General features: G+C 38.6%; 1 protein-coding gene and 1 long non-coding RNA gene across 3 annotated transcripts; one reads left to right on the top strand and one right to left on the bottom strand.

The window, feature by feature from the left end:
* Positions 1 to 498: 498 nt before the first annotated feature.
* On the top strand, positions 499 to 4,941 carry LOC147753845 (uncharacterized). Its single transcript, XR_015315418.1, has 2 exons — positions 499 to 1,496; positions 1,815 to 4,941. It is a non-coding gene; the product is annotated as an uncharacterized LOC147753845 (long non-coding RNA).
* Positions 4,925 to 20,980, bottom strand: LOC111271695 (uncharacterized). 2 transcript variants are annotated; one of them, XM_022852643.2, is made up of 4 exons: positions 20,950 to 20,980; positions 9,110 to 9,307; positions 5,461 to 5,562; positions 4,925 to 5,107 (listed from the first exon to the last, which is right to left on the bottom strand). In XM_022852643.2, exons 1-4 carry the CDS (start codon positions 20,963 to 20,965, stop codon positions 4,962 to 4,964), a joined length of 462 nt encoding a protein of 153 aa, XP_022708378.1. In that variant the 5' UTR covers positions 20,966 to 20,980; the 3' UTR covers positions 4,925 to 4,961. The 2 variants fall into 2 exon arrangements, with proteins under 2 accessions (XP_022708378.1, XP_022708386.1); XM_022852651.2 differs by lacking the exon at positions 20,950 to 20,980 and adding an exon at positions 14,126 to 14,153.
* Between the last annotated feature and the right edge of the window lie 3,035 nt (positions 20,981 to 24,015).

Genomic DNA, 24,015 nt, shown 5'->3' with positions numbered 1-24,015 from the left:
AAGAGAGGTGTCTGCTACAAGCTGCTGTTCTGCTTAAAAATGAAACAACTGACTACTATTTAACAGCATGCGTTCAGAAAATGGCATTCCACAGCAAAAATATCTCGAACTCTTCTGGAGGGCATCAGCGAACCTTACAGGTCAGGAAGTAGCATTTATGTGACGAATTCATTGACCCCAGGCCTTCTTTCGGCTTCTTGCCGAGAGGCACATCTAACCTTGTGTAACTCTTTCGAACGTGCTTAGTTTCCTAGCGACAATAATGACAAGCATAAATAATGACAGGAGATAATAACGAACCTTGCAGACTAAAAGGCTCGCCGCTTGATAGCGGCTGACAGTAAGGTTCAGACGTAGGGTACGGACAGTGGGACTGTACACTTGTTAAGTGTTGCCTTTTCTTACATCAGCAAATTTTTTCACCTGTTTAACTCCTTCAATGGCAAAAAATCACTTCATATGCCACAGATTTATATAGAAAAGCCCTGTTAGCGATAATTATTAGACACCCCCGGCGTCCCGTTCCATTTTAAAATAATCTCTAAAATAACGCATAGATCTCCCTCGCTAAAACTATTTCATATGACGTTAAGCCTCTAGCTAAGCCACAGAGAAAGAGGGGTAAATATTCCATAAAGCAACTAAATCAGATGATAGCATCTTATCTGAAACAAGTAACGAGACTTTACCGAGGTACACGAAACCGACAAATTAATTTTATTGTGTATGGTTTCTACCGCAGATTAATCCTGATCCATAACTTCCACAAAACGAATTGCTAATACACTAGATATTAACAACACAAGGGTTGTATGGTAATTTACTGATTTACTGGTGTTTCACAGTGCGTCATAGCTCCTAGGTGATGCTTCATGTGTGCTGCTCGCAGACTGGTACTTTGAAATACCTACACTTTTTAACATATTCCTCCTTCACTGTATTACAATCAATGATGCTGTAAAATACGTTTACCATACAAAAAGTATTTACTAGAACTGCAATAGCAAAGTTAGTAAAGGACAACAAAAAAAACCTACTTTCTTATTGTCTATGCATCCGACGATGTTTTAGCATACACTAGTTTTACTAACTATCGTTTTGGCTGCAATACCCAAGTTTGTTCCTACTGCTGTGTTTGAGAAACCTTGTGCTCTCATTTATACATATGATTTTACGTGAATTATTGCATTGACTGTGGGGTACTCTCACTATTATCACCATTATACATTACAATTTCCTTTTTTCGTTACAAGGATTCTATATTAGCATGGTCTTTCGGTTTAAGATGTGCTATGGTAGCTCTGGTCGAATATATTGGGCGAACGATCACCATGCTTGTGACACAGATGGCTGCGCTGCAGGAGTCTGCGAAGTAATGACAACAAGTGTTTGTTGAACCGATGTAGTCTCTAGTGAACGCAAGGTTATCTCCATCTGCAGTTCGCTGTTTTGGTGCATCATTGGTTCGAAAATTTTTGCTACATATTTTGAGTAAGGTCTGTGTTTCGCTCCGAAAGTTTTTTTAGAGTTGTAACTCGTTTGTTGCACTATTACCCAAATGATGTAACTACAAAGAACTACATCAGTGATATCAATGGCTAATACCTAAAGTTGTTTGGTATATACATATATGAGGGTATATATAGTGTACAGTGAGGTTTTTATCTTTTGTACGGTTTATCTATAATATGTAGCAGGCATGTGCTTGATTTATGATTCTTACAATAGAATGTATTGTCTGCCTTTATTTTAGAGCTTATTTTCAGATTTTATCAAATCACAAACTTATATAAAATACTTGTTTCATTCCGCAGAGAAATGTCTGTCATTTGATGAAAGCAATCGATCGTACAGATGTACTTATCGCGAGTTAAGTTAGCTCTACTTAGTCTCACTGCGCCATCTTAATATGCTAGATATTGCCAACAAAAGAGCGATATGGTGACTGACCGATTTATTAGTGATCGATAACGAGCTGCCTGAAATATGTCGATAAGCTATGGTCTATGTATAGTGTGTTCAGACATTTTGAAACAACTATTTCTCGTAATACGAACGACCGCTGGTTTTGTAAAATGTGAAACACCTTGTATTCAGCACAACCACATATCGTCGCCGCCTCGCCTACTAACGAAAATCAGTAAAGGATGATGATTCTATGCAAATTAACATTGTACAAATAATTTCATCTATATAAATTATTATATTATAGCCTTACACAAGTTTCCGGTTTTGGTTATACGTCATTGGTATGGTTTAATTACATGTCAATGTGCACATAAGTACTCAGATATGTGTATTTCCATAAGTGTAAATCTATTTTCTCTGTTAAACTTTACTTTTTGATAGGAGGGTTATACAATGCACAGCTCGTCAGCAGTAATTTCGGTTATTCTAAATGAAATTAAACATAGAATCCACTTAGGGCCATATTCGGCCATATATCGAGAATGTAAGCTATGCCAGTGTCAACCAAATCAGTTAAGGGTTGCATAGATTATCTGCAAAGCTCTCACGAAATGGTTCTTGCAGCCGAAAAATTAGAAGCCGAAAAGAACAAGAAGCAAGTAGTTAGTTTTACATGTTGATATAAAAATGTCATACGAAATATGGGTATCGCGCTTGCTCGTTCTGAGCAATAGCTGTTTTGTGTCTTGGGTTTATCATTGAACGACCTGCATCCCAAAAGTGCGATTCGGGCCGGTGTTGTGCGCAGCGGATGACTGGACTTCGCCCATTATCACACTGCATTATTGCTTTTTAAACCTGCTAAGAGGAAACTCGAGAAGGTAATGACGAAAATCGTATTCCAGTACTTAATTGTACTTAAATTGGAAAAATTTTAGTTGATGACTGCAAAACATGCAAAACCCTAGTAAAAAAAAAACAGCTGCTTTGCTTATATTTTTTTTTTCAATTTACAGCCGATGTTTGAGACAATGTAACGATCAGTGCTTGCATGTTTCTTGTGACTAAACGTTTAGGTACAAATTCAACGATACAAATTGCACCAAATTCCACCTATACATGCGTCTTAAAAAACGTCAGATATTTCATAGAATTCGTTGCGAACCAACTTTTCATTGTAATAAGAAGAAAGAGGGGTTATATACCCCCTGTTTTATAAAGTGTCATCACATACCTATTGTTAAAAGAAAATAGCGCCTGTGTTCTGATATCAACTGCCGTATATTCTTTTACGCAATATATTTTATAATAAGTAAAGTATAGCTATTTCAGAAAGTTTTTTTTTCAGTATCTATGATTATAGATGCACATTTGAATCTACACACTGAAAGCAGACGTGAGAGATATATTTGTCCGCAAAGGTTGATTCGTATCTCGTGCTTCTAACTACTTTCTCTGCGAAGGAGAAATAGCTAACCGATCTTCTAGGTAGATTTGTAGTTATAGACACAAGCGCGACTTGTTTCTATAAAAGTTTAGGATATAAATACATCCGTATTTCAAGTGATTAAAGCCCATTAAGTGCCGTGAAGTTGGAGAGTCGACCGGAAAGCTTGCGGCTGCTATTTTTTGTAGGAAACAGTAGGGTCACGGTTAGCTATTTTGTCAAGGACAGGAAGACAACGCGTTTTAATGGTGCATTGTAAGAATTAGCATAATCCAGAGAAACTTCTGTTATGCATTACGTAAAACCTATGCACGTTCCCCTTGTTTGCAAAAACCCATTCAACACCGTATTATATTGATTTCTATAGCTACATTCGTGGAAGCGATACCAATAGCTGTTATTTTTTTGCGATAAATATTTAGTTGCTGCATGCACTACTTTAAATACTTAATAGAGACAAAAATTGGTTAAATGGGCATAAGGCATAAACCTACAAAAATCATTCGTATTTTACAAAAACGTGTTCTTAGACCCTTACTGCCAGATTAGTAAGTGGCCGCGATATCGTTGCACAGTTTCCCAAGGTGTATCTTTGAGAAAAAAGCAGTGGCATATCCCCCTATGCCTAGGATTAAGTAAAGAAAAATCAAACACTGGATGTGAATCGTGCTAATTGCAAGCAAGAGTCTGACAAACTAACCATACGCTTAACAGCCGAAAATATAAAAAAGATTTTAATTGCTAGAGAAAAACGTCAGCACAACAGCTTTTTGATTGGTTTATACCCTGAGCAAGTCTATACATAGACATAGTCGTACGATGACAACTTTGTAAAGCTGAAGGAAGCGAATCAACTTTAAATGGGCGTTCGGAACCAACACGAAAGCTTATTGTATAATTTGAGCTTTCGGTTTGCATCCAAAACTGAGCTGGATAGAACAGTTTCATTGGACATTTAGTTGTATAAGATTCATGTCACTGCAGTGCTAAATACTTTTGTGCCAGTATTTTGAGATATTTCTAATTTTTTTGTTTGATTTAAAGTAACAATAACAGTATCTCAAGAGTAGTTCATAACATTTTCTGTCTAGACATATCACCCCTGCACCTGAACTATGAAGAGAGTGAATAGGTATGATTCACTGGAGTTTCTACTGGTATAATTTATGAGAATGAGGTGTGTTCATTAACTATTACATATATGCATTGATGTAAATATAAATCGGCATACAAAACCTGTAAGTCGTATTCGTAGCAAACAATACAACAAGATATCTGTAGCACGGCATTCACCCACACAAAAACTTTTTAGGTTCTGCTGACAAAAGATAGCTATATTAATATTCATTAATCATAAAATAATTACAGAGCCCTATATATCTATATCTTTTTAGGCTTTTGCTTCCAAATTATGAATTTTGTGCTATTTTGTAAACAAAAATGAGGCATCCCGATGAGACCGGCCAACATTTTTATGTAATATAATTTTTGCTCAAATCTGTGGTAGAACACCAGGCGACATTAAGATGTGGACTCATTAATCAGTTAATGGCAATAAATGAAAGCAAGTTGTGAGGTTATTATAAGTGGAATTTTATTATATACATCATAGAATGTTAGGCAATAGGTTGTTATGTTGATGTTTTAGATGTCTCACTGTACCAGTTCTCTTTTTCGCGCCAGATATTTCACTTTTCTTTGTTGTCGAACGAATCTTGCCCCTGGAAGTCTTCTTTTGTGAAGTCACATCACCTATTATAGGTAAAATGATGCAAATATAACACATTATTCATAAATAAAATTGTGCACGATAATTATATTTGTGGATCAAGGGGTGTTTGTCGGGAGCTAGTTGAGATACTAAGCTAAGGAACTCACCACAGAGGTAAAGGTAAAAAGATCGGTGTGAATTGAACCCAAGGAACGCTAATTCCTTTCAAATCAAATAGGACATTCCCTTAAAAGTGAAATATTTCACTAATAAGAAAACAGATTTTTATTTAATGAGCTCCCTTGTTACAATGGTTCAATGCAAACCTTATATAGAGACAACTAACTTTAAGTTAGCTCAAAATGCAACGTGTTTTTATATATTTGCGACGCACCCGCTGGTTGTACTCGAGGTCCCACTTTGGAACGCTTAAGGGTGATGTTGGCTTTCGGACATGAAGTTGTACTTCCACATGGAACGAATTTGTCAATTTGAGCTAAAATAGAATAACGAAACAGATGCAATGTTATGATGACTGACACTTTTTTCGTTTAATTACAGGGTGATCATATAAGTTAATCGTATTCGAAATATTTATTTCTATACTGAACAGAAGTAACAGTCAGTGGCTTATGATCTCTAACATAAATCTGCACTCAACTTGCAGTTGTACACACTGTTTGATGCGCGGTCACGACACGCATGACAAAATCAAGAGATTTGAGTTAGCTTTTGTTTGTGGCAATCGTTAATCAAGGGTACGATCTGTGGTCAGTTTTGCCATGAAGACCACTCAGAATAAAAGAAGACGAGTAACTCAATCATAAGCCTATAATACTTTGATTATCATTGTCCAAAAAACTACTAAAAAAGTGATGTAAGTATTGGCAAATAAGAGCTTTATTAGCGAAGAAACTAGAAAACAAATATATCACAATCTGTGTAGGAAAGGCCGAAAGAAAAAATACTTGGATTAGCTGCAGAACTTATCAAGCAATACATCAGGTAATATAAATGAAGTATTTTAATCATTTTGAGAAAATACGGGTGTTTTGTGCGCGATGTGAAGCTATATATTCAATTAAACGATGCTTTTTTATATTGAATTTTTTTGAACTTTGATCATAGTATAATTCTAAGAGTTTTATTCTGAAAATATTGTGAATGCGATACATTGCACAGCAAACGTTGACAATAGTTGTCGAGTTCATAAGGTACCAATCTAATCTGCTATAAATCATTACTGTGGGATTTCAGTGTTTGTTAAAAGAATTGAGAGAACTAAATTATGCTGGAATTATTTTTAGTTTCTAAATCCAAGTAAAAACAAACTATTCCTCACTAACGCTGACTGAGTGCCTGATTCATATATGATTAAATCATAACGACACTTCCAGTTTTGTTTTTAATCATATTCTGTTAACTTCAAGATGTCAGTTTATCTACTTTTGAATAACCAGTATAGTACAACAGTATGTCTCAAGCATCGATGATAGTGGGTCTCGTTAAAACGGGACAGCGCATTATACTAGAGCAGCGGTACGTCAGGATTTTAAGTATTACCTCAGCATCTGCACTCTTACTCATAATTTTTTTTGTTTTGTCAAAGTATATCAGTTGTAATTTTACTGCCAGACCATAACTGTGGCTGAGAATGTGACATAAAATTTCGGTTTGTTCCTTTTAGAGTTGCACTACACAGAGCTACGGTAGCTCGTAATAAAAAGTAATCTGACCTTATAACGGTTCTTGCAGGTACTAGATGTAGAGTACTCGGATAGTAGTGTGTAGATTGGGCAGTAGAAATAATTCTGTAATGTTACGTCACTCACCTCGCTGTTCTTGACTAATATTTGTTGAGCATTATACTATAGTTTTAGTACTTTAACACTTTGTACTCGGCTCGCATGGTTGTCGTTTTTGTGAAGTTGTAGTAGAACAAACATTTTTTAAAAATTTGACACTTTGTTGCAAAATGTGATTCATTTTCCCCACTCGTATGTCCGCTCATCACAATATTACTTTTTGCTAGTTTTTTTAACGAAGACATTCGTTAAAAAATAAACGTACCATCATCGACTTTAGTTGCTCATAAAATGCAGACCCGTTGGCAATGTAGGTTGCAAATATCAATACTTAAATTATTTACGAGCTATTTTGCTTGGCATTACGAGAACCGTCCTTGACAAGCTGGGCTTTTTTTAACTTTCATTAGCGCATAATGATTTCCTGGCTTGCTGATATGGTGGAATGGTGTGTATGCGCAATGAGAGCCCAATGCGCAGCAACGCGTAACTAGAATAGATATCATTAAAAATTAAATCAAATTTCGTGGGTACGATTACATTTTTCACCGAGCAGATAGCGTTTGAGCCAGGATATCAGTGCTCAGAGATTTTAGCTTTGTACGATAAAGTTTTCTGATGTGTTTTCTAAGTATGAATATATAGATATATAAGATGTAATAGAGGAATAAAATATACACGTATACAGTATACACGTATGTATAGATAGTAAAGCGAAGCCAATAAATGTGAAGCGCTCGTTGCTGCTGGGCAACGATAAAAATAAACCATTTTGCTTCAGCGGCGGAGAGCAGCAGCGGAATGAACAAAATCACGAAAGAGTTGCTCAAACGCCTAGGTAATTCGGAATCGCCCCTACTGAAGTTAGACAAAAGGAAACTCAAGCGTGCTCTGAGAAGTACGAGCGGTTCACGAAATTATACAAATGTCTATCGAACTAGGACGTAAAGCAGGCGCGTAGTGGCACAATTAGCGCAAAGAAGACATGGAAGGGCTTTCTTTATATTGTCTCCGAAGAAGACTGTCTCGCCTTAACAGTTCGAAATTAGGAAAACTGGCAAAACGTTGAGTACAAAGTCTACGCTAACTGGATGTGAAGTACGATATATTCTTCGGAAGCATTCAACGAACAGCGAGATCAGCACCTTTTGCCAACCTATTACGCAATGAGAGCAAAACGTGGAGTTACTGCGATTTGTACGAGACTTTATACCGAAAGAATTTATCACTTCTCAGCTGAAGCGTCATGAGTAAACGATTAGCTTGACATTATGCTTGTTATTATTATTATAATAGGTTTGACGACGGGAATGCAGCAGAATCAACCAACCAGCTTAATCGCCATAAATCTCTACAATAGTGTCGACGTCGGGGCACAAATTGGCAAGCTATCTTTGGCTGGTAATCTCTGTGCTGCGAAGTAGACTGGTTTTTTACTCAGGTAAGGCACCCTTACCGTTCCGGTACAACTTGAAGTCAATACTAGTGCCACCATCTTTGATAACTTGGTTTTTGATTCGCATTTGAAGACAATGGAATCCTGCCCGACACCTGTTCAAAAGGATCACGAGGTCTACCTAGCGCAACGTTGTTGTTGTTGAAGCGCACAGGCTTAACTTTTTCGTTTACATGAAAACAAGCGCTTTGTAGAAGCTTGCTTTGCGCTTTAACTGTAGTTGATCCAATAGAACTTGGCCACACTTATCCGAGCGGTCCTCGTCTTACGACCACTATCCCTTCCAAGGCATTTATCCTAGCCGATTAGCTGATAAACAAATATGTATGTAAGAAAAAGATACGCAGCGAGCTTTTAAGGTTTAGCTTCGTTAAGTAAATATTAGTTACAAGACTAAAATACTACTGAACTATATATGTACGATTATTTCATTCTTTTTGTTTCGTAACCGAAATACAAGGCTATATACGATTATCTCATGCAGAACTTTGCAATCAGAAAACTGCAAACTGCCATGGAAGTACCATGTAAGTGCCGAAAAAACACTGTTCAAGAAGGAAATTGTCATATTTTTAAGTCCAGATAATAACTAAAACTTAATTTGTTTTAAAAACAGTACTGCTAGCATTCGTTTAAGATTTACTTTATCGATGTATGGGTTGACTATTGACAAGCTCCATGCGCACATAACGAGTCTTTTTTTGATTGAAAGGCGACCCAAATCCAGGCCAGTCGACTTATTTCCTCTTCTTTGCAATTCTTTAAGAAAAAATAGTACGTACCTTTTTGAAGACGATGAATCGTTAGACATGGCCTACCAAGACAAAATACCTCTGTGATTCCATGGTTCTTGACGTACACAAAAATTTCATTGTTGTCGATGAACTGCCTGTTCACAATTGTCCTCCAATAAACTGATCGATGTTTCCACGAAGGAACGACGTTGGTAGCCCGAGCCATCAGTGGTTTTGTTAATAAAGCTACAGAAAAGATGAGAACAGAAAAAGCACAACATCCGAATGCACTAGGAATAACAGCGATTAAAGGCTTTCTTTCAGACTACAACACACCGTCTCACTCTTCAATGAATGTCACGGCAAACATTCATGAATTAAGGTTCGGTTTTTTTGATTACCCATCATATTCACAAAGTCTGGACCCCAAGTGACTTTCTGTTTCCTAGACTCGCAAGTTTCCCTCGAAAGCCAGAAATCTTCATCGAATGAGGAATCATTATATTAGTAAACGTATTTTTTGCTAGCTAAAATGCCGATTAATAATTGCATGGACAGACGGATATGTGGGAAAAGTGTATAGATTACTGTGCTATGTTTTAGCGAAGATTCGGAGCAATATTAGCCCTATCAAGCAGTTTTACATCCTTGAATTAGCTGGGTATCAAAAAATGTTTTGATCAATTTTAATAAACGTTAGGAAACTCCGAAGAAATAAATAAAATAAACGAAATTTTACAATTGCAATAGAATTTCACGATATTTTAATACTGTAGGAGAATTTTATCATGTGACATTTATGCATTACTAATAACGTTTTTGTCATATATGCTTCAATGGACTGCTTATTGGTGTTATTTATTCTGCGTATTATTCTTATACATGAATATCTGCTATTCGTGGCCAGTCTTCTCAATAATATAAGTAATTTGTGATAGTTATAGAAATAAAAAGCTTATTAATGAATATACTTATGCAAAAATGGGGCCAAATGTCCATACTCTGCTGTACAACAACGTATAGGATTTTACAGTACATTATAAAGCTACTGCGTCTTCTGTGGAATTGTTAGAAGATGTGATTGTCTTATAATTACGGATGAGAATATAAATGCACTGTAGAGAAATAGGATGGCGAAAATGATAACTGTGAAGAACGTATCGTGGTTTCTCTACGATAGAAATTTTTCAACAGAAATCACTTCTTAGTAAAGCACATAGGTCTTTATCATCTTTTGGGGCACGCACATAATTTATTGCCGAATAGAATCATGTCCCCCCCCCCCTTTGGGAATCGCTCGAATAGACGATGATTTACTTTATGTTCCAGCGCACCAGCTCGCTGTGCCTAGCATATTCAACACGCAAACCAGTACAGTCGCCAGTGCCGCCAACCCTGGGCGCATGCCACTATCGCATACGGCGTAATCCATCGCCTAAAACCTCTAGGTGTTTAAAATATGATATTTTCAGTGGCAGCATAGCCCTTCCACTCTCCGTAAAACGCTCCACCTCGACATTTATGCTTACCCTTTAATTGCCTACAACTCTGTTACAACTTAGAGTTGCGTCAACATAATTAACGATGCCAATAGTTGTAGCCGCGACGCATAAATACCGCTGATAATTAAATTTATTGCAGCAATACTTCATCTTTAAATACTGATAGTGACGAAAATACCTAGAAGCCAATAAATTTTGGTTTGCACAACATCTTAGGTTAGGTAATAGGTTCATTGCAATAGCGTGCTATTACGATATTATGTCGCGAACGCGATTTCAACCTAAAAGAGCCCTTCGAAAGACGATATCCCAGATGAAAATGTTTTTTCAACACCCTTTGTACTATGCACTTCGTCGAGGCTAAAACTCTGCCGAAGCACCCCAAGACATCTGTTTTCTATACACACAATTGCGCCGCTACTGAAAGGACTGCTCTAGAGTGGTTTGATGTTTTCGTGAGCTAGAATATGGCCCTTGCTTGAAGACGATCATTTAGAGCTATCTGACGGCCTGCAGACACAGATTTGTAGTTAACTACCTAAAATCCCTTAGTTTCTTAAAGCCTAAACAGACTTAGAAGCTTGTGCACCTCAAGAACTCCGAATCCAATCTTGGCATCTTGCCCGCTATCGACATCATGACACCATGATCGATCTTTGCGTAAAACGGTCATCGGTACTAGAAAATGACGTCTTCCCGTCAACATGAACTGTTGATCAGAATTGGTGGCTTCCCGAAAGAAGCCAAGGCATTCCGTGCCTTAGTTGAACTGATTCGCAAAAACCAGACAGTTAATTACCATTTTTACTTGGCTCACTTGCGTCGAATTAATGACACCATTCGGGAAAAAACATTCGACAAGGTTACTTCATCCTGGTTCATGATAACACACCTCGCAAAAATCATCGAAACTGCTCGAGTTTCGAGCAAAGGGTTTCGTTGTACCCTCTATATCCTCAGGACCTTGCACCGCCAAGTTTTTTGCGTTTTTATATACTTGAGAGTCACCTTCGTGACCTTCGGTATGAATCAACAACCCGTTGTTGGAAATCTTTTTAAGACGAAACTTACTGCCTTCTGTCGAGACAATATACATTATTAATGGTAAATTGAGGGAACAATATGGGAGATACATGACGTAAATAATAAAATTATATCTTTTCTATCCACCAAGGTCTCTTGGATCCCACCGCTGCCACCAGATTTATAACAATAACAAGGTTCGACTACAAGAGGGTTTTACCCACAGCCAGCTGAAACCGGAAACGCATTTTTTGTATTTACCTAAAATGTATATAATTTATTTTCACATATATATAATAATTACTCTACATATCTATACCACTCTTTAAAGAAGGGAAACAATAATGCAAACTTAAACGCCGTTAGTGCTTGTTTTTACACTAACAAGTAGTTTATTATATACGTATTACATACTTATGTATGCGATATAAACTTATTATATACTGGAAGGTTTGACACAACGGGTTGCAGAAATACAAGTTGAGCCTAACTATTGTTATTTGATACATTTTGCTTAAATAAAACGTGAATATTGCGGACGAAAATATTTTCTGCACAATATAAAGTTATCGGTATTTTTTCTGCTGGTCGATGAGATGCAAAACCGGTGTAACGGCATCATACATACGAAAATAATATACTTATTTTAAAATGTTTATATGTATTCAGCTGCTAATTATCCACACCCAGTGCGCACCAATAATGGATTTACTCGCTACCGTTAAGGCGACGGATACAAACAAATTGAATAAAAACTAGAACTTATGAAAAGCCATTGTGCGGAGCCGCACTGAACACAGTGGGCTATTGTATAAACAGTTCACCCTACTTTGCTGTTTTAATGACTACTGGAGGGTTTTGCTGTCAATTTTATTAAATATGAAATATTTATCTCTGTAGAAATAAAAAAATAATTACATTTATACTAAATATAACTTGAAATAACCGTTTTTCTCTCTTAGGATTTTTTCGTTTTAAACTCTCTAACAGTTTTTTGAATTTTCATTTAAGGGGACTCTTGAAAAACCATTTGGATTACTTTGGGCTTTGTTCTGTGATATTTCCTTATTGAATGTAGAGACAAAGTTGCCTAACACTGGAGCTTTTAGTTCTAATCCTTTCGGATCCAGGCCATACAAATGTGAATTAAGTATTTGCAAAGATATCATTGCAGAAAGCTATGAATGGCGATCTTTTGTTTCACTGCTTTCTGTAAGGAAAAAAGATCTGAGTTTTTCATAAGGATGATTAGCGACCCTTTCTTAAGTTGTAGATCATCTTGATCATCCGATCATGGTAGTAGTCGAATCGAGAAATTCAGTAGGGAAATGCGTGTCGTTAGTATTCTTCGCTACTTGATTAAAAGAATTATATTCCTTGAGATCTCCAGGGTATCATTCAATGCACGTATTGTTAATATTTCGGACCATCCTGTCCTCAGGTTCTAATATACATTTCTAGCAGGATTTTCCATAAGATTTTCGAATCATATCGCACGCTGTATGGGCACATCCGGCCCATGCAGATTTTTGTTTTAATAGAACGTTTTCCCCCCCAGCCTAATCTTTAAAAAGCATCTTTAAAAAATTCTGTTCACTGACGCCTAAAGAAAACTGGAATCACTCGACGTCAGCTTTGTTTAGTCGCATATTGACGGCTGACTTGTAAATTCTAAAGTACTTACAACTTTTTGATACAAGCGTCTTTAGTACCGAGATTAGTATTTCTTGACTATAAGAAGCCGCAGTCAAGATTCCTTGAATTCATCTTTGTTGCATATATCGCAAAGTTTTCGCGGGGCTTCGAAAGCCTCTTCTCTAAACATAGGGCATTCGTTTCAGACAGTAAGTGCTATTGCGTAAAGTTCTCTTTAATCCTTATTTAAAAGGGCTTCGTTGGTGCATAAAATTTCCGTTCTTCTCATTCATGTCATATCGAGATTACTTTTGGAGATCGATGTTTTTGTTTTCTTAGTATTCATATTGGGAGACTAACAAATTGAAGTCTTGTAGCTTTAACATTAAGGACTTCTATTTTGACCTGAACGAATGTAAGGGCTTTCTCGTCATGTACGTTAGTAATAGGAAGAGTACTGTTATTCTTCGGTAGTCGGTCTTCACGGTGATGGCTTTAAGCCATTATATACATAGCCTTGAGGTCTAATAGGTTATGGTTTCTCCCGCCAGAGATCATAGACGTATCGCGAATCGCCTGAGACATGGAAGTTCGTTTAGTGCCTTTTGTTATCATCACCGTCGAAAAGTAGTTCTTTGAGCAAACAAATGTTTTTTTTTAATGCTGTAGGGAAAATGCCTTCATACATTTTCAGTAGGTAGAACATTATTAGTCGACAAACATTATTGAATAATTAAATTAACTAATAGATTTCCCCTTAACGTGGATTTTCTGTGTATGAACGCAATAGCACATTTTTTAATAGAATGGGAAAATTTTGAACTTTTTGGGTTTCTTTTCTTTTGTTCAACTTGTTGGCCCAGATGAATACACTAAGGTTGAGCATTGTTTCTTGAAAACTCACCACGGTTTTTCATTGGTTCCAACTAGTTGGGCGGAAGTACTTTCTTGGAATACACTTGGTGTCTCTGAAGTGTATATGCAGTTTTTCAATGGATGGGTATCGTGAAGCACCGGTAAGCTGAACATTTGGGCAACGGTTTGATATTATTTTACTATTCTTGAATTTCGTCTGTTTTAAAAATCGCTTCGTCGTTTTATTTATTTGATCGATGAACATATTTGAAGCTTAAAATAGCCGTTGAGCATCATCCGAAGTGATCTAATTTTATGATTTAGACGTTGTTGGTTTTCCTTGTGATCTACGAAACCTTTCACTTCTATGGAGCGTCATCTATATGTGATAATATATGAATCTTTACCATTGCGCCTACGTTCAATATGTGGCTTCAGGTATCTTTTCGAGTATTGACATTATTTCATATAAAGCGAATTGGCGGTGTGATTCGGCCAGGAATGAGTTTAGGAACCGATATATGAAATTCCAGACCTGCATTTGGATCCAAGGTTTCAGCTTGCATATATGTATCGCAGTTTTGTGATCAAAGCTCCTTCGTTAAGAGACAGCAAAATGAGGACATATAGAATTGCTTATTTTTTAATCCTTTAGTGACCAAGAAAGCAATAACATTGCCGAATTTCGTCATCAGATGTTTCATGACATTTTTTAGTTAAAACATTTTTTCGATGACGTCTGGTTGATCTTCTGGTTATCAACCTTCGCTAATATGGTCTACGGTATCTGGCCTGTGTACACTGCATGTCAGCGCCAGGTGTAGTGACGCAATTTTATGCCTGCGAATGTATATCATAGCATTCTTTGATGTTTTGCCACGTATTTCGGTCCGCCTTTTAGTGCAGAGTATAAGGAGCAAAGGTTTGCCAATTTTTACAGATTCGTATTCGCTACTTACGGCTACCACTTCCTCTTTGTAATCGATTTTACAGGCCTTAATTAAGTTAAATGGGCGACAAATTTTCTAACTTAATTTTCATAGCCTATAACGAGATGTTGATGAAAGAGAAAACGTACTTGCAATGGATGACTTTCATGTATCCGGATATCGAATCAAATCGCCGTAACTAAACGGTTACCTGGCCTTTAATTGACATAACTGCTCAGCCAAGATTTGCCTCACCTAATTAAATAGACCGATACATCACGAACAAACATAAACCTTGCGTTAAATAATCGTTTAAAAATTCACTGGAGTTCTTCCAAAAAAAGATAAGCTCTAGAACTCGACCTGAATATGCCTGAACTGCGTATCCTTCGTCAGTATAACTTCGCGAACAAACCAGTTGAAGCATATGGTCTTCAACGACGATGTATTCGAAACCGCCTACGTTGCTGTCATCTATTCGTAGAGAGTCTACATCGATGACACCAACGATTGTGCCTTTCTGTTGGCCAAATCCCGACTAGCTTAGAAGAAGACACTTCCGCTGCTACACTTGCAACTGATTGCTGCATTGATGCGGATAAGATTAAAGTCATATTTTACTAAGTGATTAAACTCGATAACATTTTTCACCTCACCGATTCGTCGACCGCGTACTACTCAAATCGTTTTTCTAAAATTTAGTAACGCTCGACGCCGAAGGAATGGTGTTACTTTCAAGGGGACATCGCATTGCCGATATCGAAACGTGTGGTATAGGTGTATTAGAACCTACTGCGAATAAAGAACGATGGTCGGCCCAAAATAGTTGGAACTCCGAGAAGAAAACAAATTTTGCAAAAAATTACGATTCGCTAATGGCCAAAAGAATCGACCGTTGCTTTCGAGCGTAGTGTTATCGTCCTCGCCATCACATATTTCAACCGATTCGGTAGCCTCAGGGGGTGTACACTCAAAATTACAGGGATGGATTTCACTACGTCCGTACAAAAGGTGGAACAGCAAAAAAGCTACGCGGTTACGAGTGTTAGCACCCGATTGTACACTTCTGATTCTTTACAATGTCCGCCTATTTTGGAAGGCTGCCAGCAACCTGAAGAAGCTGTTTAACTCAATTCGTGATTTGATATATCGCGTGAATAGCTTACGTAGCACAAAATCGAATGGTCGTTCAATTCTTCATGGCGAAGCAACTCCATAGAACTCCTGTTCGGAATATTCAAGATTGCGCTAACATATACACTTGGCTGAAGTCTCATTTGCTTTGAAGAACTTTAGACCATTGTTTCCAAATACACCACGGTCATCAACAGTAGCTTGCTCACGTCAGTGACCAATGAACTTAATGCATCTCAAGCAGTCATACTGATCGGCTTTGTTCGCAGTAGCCATTGCCAATTAGCGCTCGCTTTAGCCATGCTCGACAAAGCTCGACAAACTTGGCCTGAATTGCCTCTGCTTAGCTATATGTAGCACTACTTCACCGAACAAGTAATTTTTAATTGCTCTCGATATGATCGTATCACGAAGATGTTCAGCTATAGATTGCAAACATAAACGGCAAAAGAGGTCGCGGAGGATCGTAGTTGTAGATGTGTGCTTGTAAAAAAAAGACAGTGTTCTAAGCAATAAAATTGATCTACCTCGTGTCACCCTAAACGAGACGGCGAAATACGGGCCTATATATAAGTTTTCCAATGGACATTTTATCTTTAATGCGGCACATCTCCTCTGCCTGTTGGAAGTTGTGTGATTGTTGCTGAGAAACTTGATCTAGTCATGTGCAATGACTTATTTCAATTATACTTTTTAATAATTTATCGCAAATACACAATAGGTATTTGTTATAAGGCCAATAATATAATAATCTAGCTTTCATTCTTATTACATAATAATTTTATTCTATACACCATTCCGAATTAAACCGCCACTGGATGGTTCTGCTTCGTAATCGACTAAATTTAAATTTTGCAATTCGATAATAGTTAACTTTTTTGAAAATTAATAATAAAATGTGTACATTCGTGGATATAACAAGCTAATCACTTTTGAGAAGTTGAGAATCAAAAATCACTTTTATTCTGCGATATAACGAATAAGATACCAGACAGTGACGCACCTGATGAAAGCAGCACGGTGAGCTCAGGTGCAATTCTCTTAGTATCTCAACCCTCGTCCATGCTTGTTTTCCTATTTCATTGATTTAAATTAACTTTCGCGAGTTATAATGTCGATGTGCATGATCTCGCAGTCCGGTTAGTTTTTGTTTTGTGCTGTGCATAATTCACTGTACCAGCTATATTCACTTAGTGAGAACAGTATTAAGCACTGTAGACAATAATAGGATTGATGTGACTGGAAAATTATCTGCAAAAAGTTATCTGTATGTTTTCGTTGTCTCGGCCTCTCGGATCGTCTCGGGGTCGAAGGAAGACGTGTCGCTGTGTTAAACCAAGCTTTATTGCACTTTAACTATTTATTTCCACTTCAATCTTTGATAAAACATTGTATATACTCCTCTGCCTGCCTAGTGGCTCTCGATTAGAATAAATCATGATACGTGCTTTTTGTATCCTTAATATACATTTTGGCCGTCGTTGGCCACCAAAACACTGTTTTTTGTAAAGCACGTTCTATAAATCTTGAACGACAGCACGAAATCTGTGCATTTGAAATTTATAGGCAGCGTTTCTTGCAATCTTGCATATTTATAGAATAAATTTGAAGCATTGGAATTTCTAGTCCTTTCATAGCATCAGGAATCTAAGTCCATGATGAGAAGCACCTTATATAATTAATAACGAATTGTAGGTTATCTCAGGGAAACGGTTTTCAGTGACACCAAAACAAGTCACATGAAATAGACAACTGTATTGTCTGATACTTTTTCGAAAAGCCTCTACTGCTTGTATAATACTTGTGCACAATTAAACCTAGTTCCAGAAGCAGTTACATACCATTAGCTAAATTTTTTCTTGCGTACAACAAATTTGCGTTTCGTCTTTGAAGACGTATATTTTACAGTAATGAAAAATTTTGTCCATCTTGTTAATGTTTGCTGATATATTTTCTCATAGGTGTGTTATTCGATACCAATACCCTTGACTATCGATGCGGCGTTCATTGTCTGTTGTTTGTGTCATTCTGCCTGGAAACTTTTTGTCTTTCGCGATCTGCTCTACATGGTTCACTTGTTTTTTCTGCTATTTCAATGGCGCTCTTTCCTCCCTTCACATCTCAATGGTTGGACGACTGTTCTTGACAATTATCATTTCGGCATAATAGGGCGAGTTGTTAGGGTATATTCTCGGTAGAAACATAACCTGATGGTTTCTTCCATAGTATAATTTAAGCAGCATAAAGAGAGCGCATTTATTTTTGCAATACAGATCTCAACATAAATTGAGCGCAGCTGTCACGCAATTTTCATACGAATAATATATCTGCGTAAACAACGCGTGTGGCCGCGTTTGTATTTGTAACTGCTATTGTGGCGTTATTTTTAAACGTGGAAAACAAAAATGAAGCTGTTGCCTCTGGCTGACGACCAACTAAATTAGCTGTACGGGCTGTAGGAAAAACTGACCTTTTCCTTCAGGGAAAAAGTACGTACCCAATAGACTCCATATTCAGTGCTTTCCCGAATGGATCTGGAGTAGCCATCTTGAAAAAAAACCGACCATTTTGAAGGATTGTTTTGGTTTGGAGGAAACCCGCTACCCCAAACTTTTAGTCAGATAGATTTAGTGATTCTCTACGCGCGGATTATTTTATCCTCAATGTGTTCGCCAATTTTATCACAGTCGACGCCCGTACGACTCTTACAAACCTACGTTGAAGTTTACTAAGCCGTGCCGATCGAACATGGCATTGGACCTAGCGACTTTATTCCCGCTGAGGACAGACCAACACACCTGTTCAAGAAGAGTGTTTTGCGGATTTGCGAATTATATTTTCGAAATAAAATTCTCGTGTCGCCAAAAGTATTGAATATCATGATGAGTTCTCGGATCTGGCATCTAGAATTAAATCCCGCTTGGCGAGAATAGTCAAGTTGGGTAAGATGATCCAACCGCATGCCAGTCTGCATCGCGAAAACGAGGAAGTGAAGCTCATTGCGCTGCACGATACTACTAAGCGTGTAGTATCTGTCTGCGGTGCTTCCAATGGATGCTTTCAAATAATAGTGGCCAGAACGACTCTGCTGCTGTCTCTAATGACCATGTTAAAGAAATTAGCGCAAGAGCAACCAATCGCCTTCTCGATGGCTATGTTACTCATTTTTTAGACACTCGATACGACTTCTGCACAATTCAATGGTGGCGTTACGCAATAGGGAAATATTGTACAGTTAGTTCGTTACCTGGATACGAAAAAGGACCACTGTGACGGTCTCGGAGCGATTAACTGCGCTTAAAAAGTTACTCAGAAGACCGCTTAGAAGTCCAGTGCAGCCACTCAGTGTTAATGGTGCTACCTGTTGTGTTGAGCTGGAACTTCTTAACAACAATTACGAGTCTATCGACTTAAAACGGCAGTGTACGCTCGCAAAGATCATGCGAGCATAAAAAGTATATTTTGTCAGAAACAAAACGGGTCTGCGGCAATGGCCGAATCATTTCCAGTCCTCTGTACTATCCAAACGTCGCTCCGGTATCGGGTTCCTTGAATACGCGCTTATATGCAAGCCTGTTGTCTGTTTGCGAGTTTCTACCAACAGCATCTTCAAACTGGGTGAAAGTGCCCGTGGCGACAGACTTGTCACCAGTGTTGACCCTAATGACAATCAATACAATGCCCGCCCACCGATGGATTCCAATGGCAATGTTTCTGCACAGCCTATCGAAGGGATGCTTGAATATTATTATAGCGAGCACAAGGAAATGCTACTACGATAATGCATGTATGGGGAGTCGCTTTCATCGCTCCATATCAACCTGTTGCAGTCACCATCACCCTCAGATACTCAACAGGGCCGTCTAGTTTCTCGCCTTCCGCCACACAACCACTAGCAGGCAGCATGACTCCGACTGTCATCCATCACTTTGAATCACGCCCGTGTTTCTTCGATAAAATGAGCATGTAGCGTTTATCTTAGTGCATAAGCTTGACAATTGCGACCCCACCCCTGTAACTTTGCCATTCTTCAAGCTATTAGTGCGAACCAGATCCGTAATTCTGCCCTACAGCATCTGTTGCTGATAGCGCTTACCTTGAGAGCACTGCACCCGATACTCGGCGCTGCTTATAAGATTGAACACTACTACGACATCGTGTACTACCGGCCGTCTTGCGTTGTCACAGCGGAAGTGATGGCGTTCAAGAGTTTGTTAGGATCTTTAAATACAAGTAGGACAGCACCCCTGCCAACACAAGCGGACGCCACAAATTCTCGTCTCCGTTGCATTGCGAACTTGCCTGCGCATAACGTCGAGCCCCTGTAGTTACTCAAGACTTTTGGTGTCAGGGATTCATCAGACATCAAGAAAGCAAAACACTGCGACAGTACCATGTGAGCCTAGTCTATGATACCTAATCGTAGATCCTACCTATCTCTAAGTACCTATCTATCACCGCTATGAAAAACAACATAGGTATCGTTTAATTTTTCATAGAACGTAAGGTTAACACAATAATTCCGAAACCTTTGCCTAGTATTACTCTGAGATTTTTTTTTTGATTTGTCGAAAATAGGCATGCGAAAGAAGTGAACGACTTCTGTCGTCCGCATCCAGAAAATCATGCGGAAGCTTCTACTTGCCGTGTCATTAAGCTGTCGCCGAGTCACATGAGAAATGGCGAATTATCTTTGATTGCTCTTTTACGACACTGGGCCTAATACCACTTCACTGACGCTTGCTGCAAGGGACGAACATAAGCACAAACTAGGTAAAATTGTAGTTGAATTAACGTTCTGATGCAGTACCTGTTTTGGCCGACATTACCAATGCGTATCTCATGGTCGACTTCTTGGACCCTGATCTGCCGCTACTTCATTTTCCTTGACAAGGCTTTAGTGACAAGGAAGCACTTTTATTTTTCCTATGGATCCCTTCTGGCAACCACTTTGCGGGCAATCTTTAAGAGAGTGGACTGCTTAGCTATGTACTGGCTTGGCGACTCTTACGCCATAATAACATAATATTACGATATTATGTTGCACGGTTCCGCGATACAGGATTTGACCAGCCAACTTCATCGATAAGATAGTTAGCTGATTCAGGTCCGCTGGGATGTCACTTACAAAATGGGAAAACAAAAATTCTAGCAAAAATCTAGCACCTTCAAGGCTTCTGGATGCTATTGATCGACACATGTGCTATGGAAGACAGTATTAGCTCCAGGTGATATATACTGACCGGTTTTTGTGTCTGTTCGTGATGACCAAGTTAAAGCTGGTGTTGAAAAAGGGATTGTTCTTTCCACATTCGAAGCTGATGCCCGCCCTTTAATTACTGATCGGCTCGTGGTGCATATCGAGCGAGTGTACCACTATACTGACTCGAGGATAGCAACCAAATTGGTGGGAAAGCTTCGTGTGTAACCAAATTACGGCGATCCAGTGCCTATTATCACTTACTAAGTACTATTATCTTGTGAATCCACTTCACATCAGCGACTTCGAGACAAGTGGGATTTAGGATCCAAGCGGAAGTCGAACATTAAATCGAACCCACCTGTATAAACGGGCCCAAGAGAGAGAGATTGTTCGGCAAGAATCTTTGATCCCAGTTGTTGAATTTAACGCATCCAACGCTGAGCGTTGGATCACCATTGCGTTTATAGTACTTGTACCTTTGATTTCAGACTTTGAGCGACCCACCAGCTTCGCAAACGCCGCTTGTATTGTGAGCAACGTCTTTGATTTCGCGCGACGTTGATGCCGACAGACGCCACTGAAAGACACCAAACTTTGCCTAATTGCTGAAAAACAGTTGACGGAGTGGACGCAGTGGCAATATTTTGCGGGTATAATACGAGTTGTGCAAATTGGAGATCGACAACTTAGTAAGTCGACTCTTGTTGCTTTCACAATTTTTTTGATGACTACGACTCTTTACGTGCGCATACGAAATTGACTAGAAGTTTAACTTTGTCTATTACGAGAAAAGCCAAATGACCCACACCTAGATAAATACATCGTCTTTCATCACCATCGCTCTAAGGCACTTTTCGGTGTAAATGTCCTCTCTCTGCGGTTCGTCGCCGCTATTATCTGCCGTCGTGTTCAAGATGCCGTCGATAATTAAGTGCAGACGTTCCTACTGGCGGAGCGAGCCACTCTACTGATGCCGTTTTCGTGAACAAGCTTAGATTTCTGAGGACCATTCTATGCATGCTTTAGAAAGAAAACACTTAAAACTTAAATCGAACTGGCTGCATGCTCAAATACAAACTTCTTATTTCGAGCTTATTCCGACCACAGCTACATCTATTACCGTTCTCGCCAACAGATTCCCACCACCTAGGCTTCCACATGACCTTAGACAATACTCGCTACTTCGCTAAGCGACAGAAAGCGACATTAAAAACAGCTAGCTTAGGGTTTTTACCACTCGCGTTGTCAGTTCAGTCTGGATTTAGCTAATAGTTTATATGCTCATGTGCGCCGTTTCATCGTGGATTCTATGAAAAAGCGATCGGTATGGTAAGATTGTAGTCTTACGTTCGACCGTGGTCTCATTCGCTGCGAAGAATTACAAACTTTTGCGTACAAACTCACTAGTGTTGTAAATGATAGTTCAGTCGCTTATACCATCACTGACTCCGACTCGCCGTTACATAGTTATAGCCTATGTATAGCACAGTTGCATGGCGACCTACCGGAACATGCGCGCACTTCACTGGTACCACGTGATGCGTTGGGGCATACTGATAGCGGATCCGTTGCGTTTTCATCGTCGCCACAGTTCACCGCGCTGCGCAGGAGGGGACGATTTACTTTTGCAATTGCAATCGGCTAATATGGACGAGAGTAAAAGGCTAAGATTATTGCTGCCGAGCATGTCTGTCTAATTAAAGATGAAAACGTACCTCGCATCTGTTGGAATATAGCGCACGTAGCGAGTCAGCACCCAGGCTGTTACGGAAAAATCCGCACATACACGATTTACCTTGCTAATTGTATTGTATAACGGTGGAACACACATCTACCGCGCCCTTTGGAGACGGTGTAATGAAGTTTCTCGAGACTGGTCGATTCGAAACCGATCTGGTATACGCACTAACTGACAGTGTTCAAATAATGCAACACCCACTCTATGATTTTACAAGTTAGCGAGGTTGGATTATGCAACTAATATTTTTCACTCTCTAATGATGTTTACCTGCTCAGACTTGAGTGGACTTTGTAAAATATTTTTACGTATTCATGCTGTTATGTATGCTGTCAATTTTTCCGGTATAATAGCACTGATAATGTACCCACTCGCTATCGCCAAGGTGACCGAGGAAATAGAAACGAATAAACAAGAAGAGTTGTAAAAAGTCAGTGAGCGCGGTCCACATTGAACGAAATTTGTCTTGCTTATAGAATAAATAATTTAGCGTAATGTAGCTCAAATACCCTTTATCCTATTTCGTTTCTTTCAATATTAGGGATGCGCCTATGAGCTCCGACCGGCATGCTGCCCTAGCTTTATATCTATCGTTACAAATACGCGCACGATAAATTACGTGAGCTAAAGTTTATTTGTGCATCACGCACAGAGAAAGCTTCTCATTATTCCGATGTCATTACCAAAAACCTAATTAAGTCTTACAACCTCCGCGACTGCAGTGTAAGGAACACTGGCATGCAAAAAAACGACAAGAATGTTAAGTAATGTAAATAAATGTTATAATGACTATCTTATTAAAATAAAGTGCTTGGACTAAACTATTCTGGAATTACAAAACATGAAGATGGTAGGCTAATCGCCGAATCCTTCTACGTAGTAAATTACATTGAGGATCTGAAAGTTAAGAAAACTAGATCATGTAGCAGCTATTA

Source organism: Varroa jacobsoni, unplaced genomic scaffold, assembly GCF_002532875.2.
Source record: "Varroa jacobsoni isolate VJ856 unplaced genomic scaffold, vjacob_1.0 scaffold_179, whole genome shotgun sequence".
In the NCBI taxonomy this organism is placed as follows: domain Eukaryota; kingdom Metazoa; phylum Arthropoda; class Arachnida; order Mesostigmata; family Varroidae; genus Varroa; species Varroa jacobsoni.
The sequence above is the reverse complement of the archived record's forward strand: the minus strand, read 5'-3'. Positions and strand labels throughout refer to the sequence as shown.

Excerpts from the sequence above, each read along its gene's own strand:
- LOC111271695 (XM_022852643.2), bottom strand. Across the intron at positions 5,563-9,109 it reads GATTCATCGTCTTCAAAAAG|CTCAAATTGACAAATTCGTT; the intron begins GTACGTACTATT and ends ATTCTATTTTAG. Across the intron at positions 5,108-5,460 it reads ACCTCGAGTACAACCAGCGG|GTGATGTGACTTCACAAAAG; the intron begins GTGCGTCGCAAA and ends TACCTATAATAG.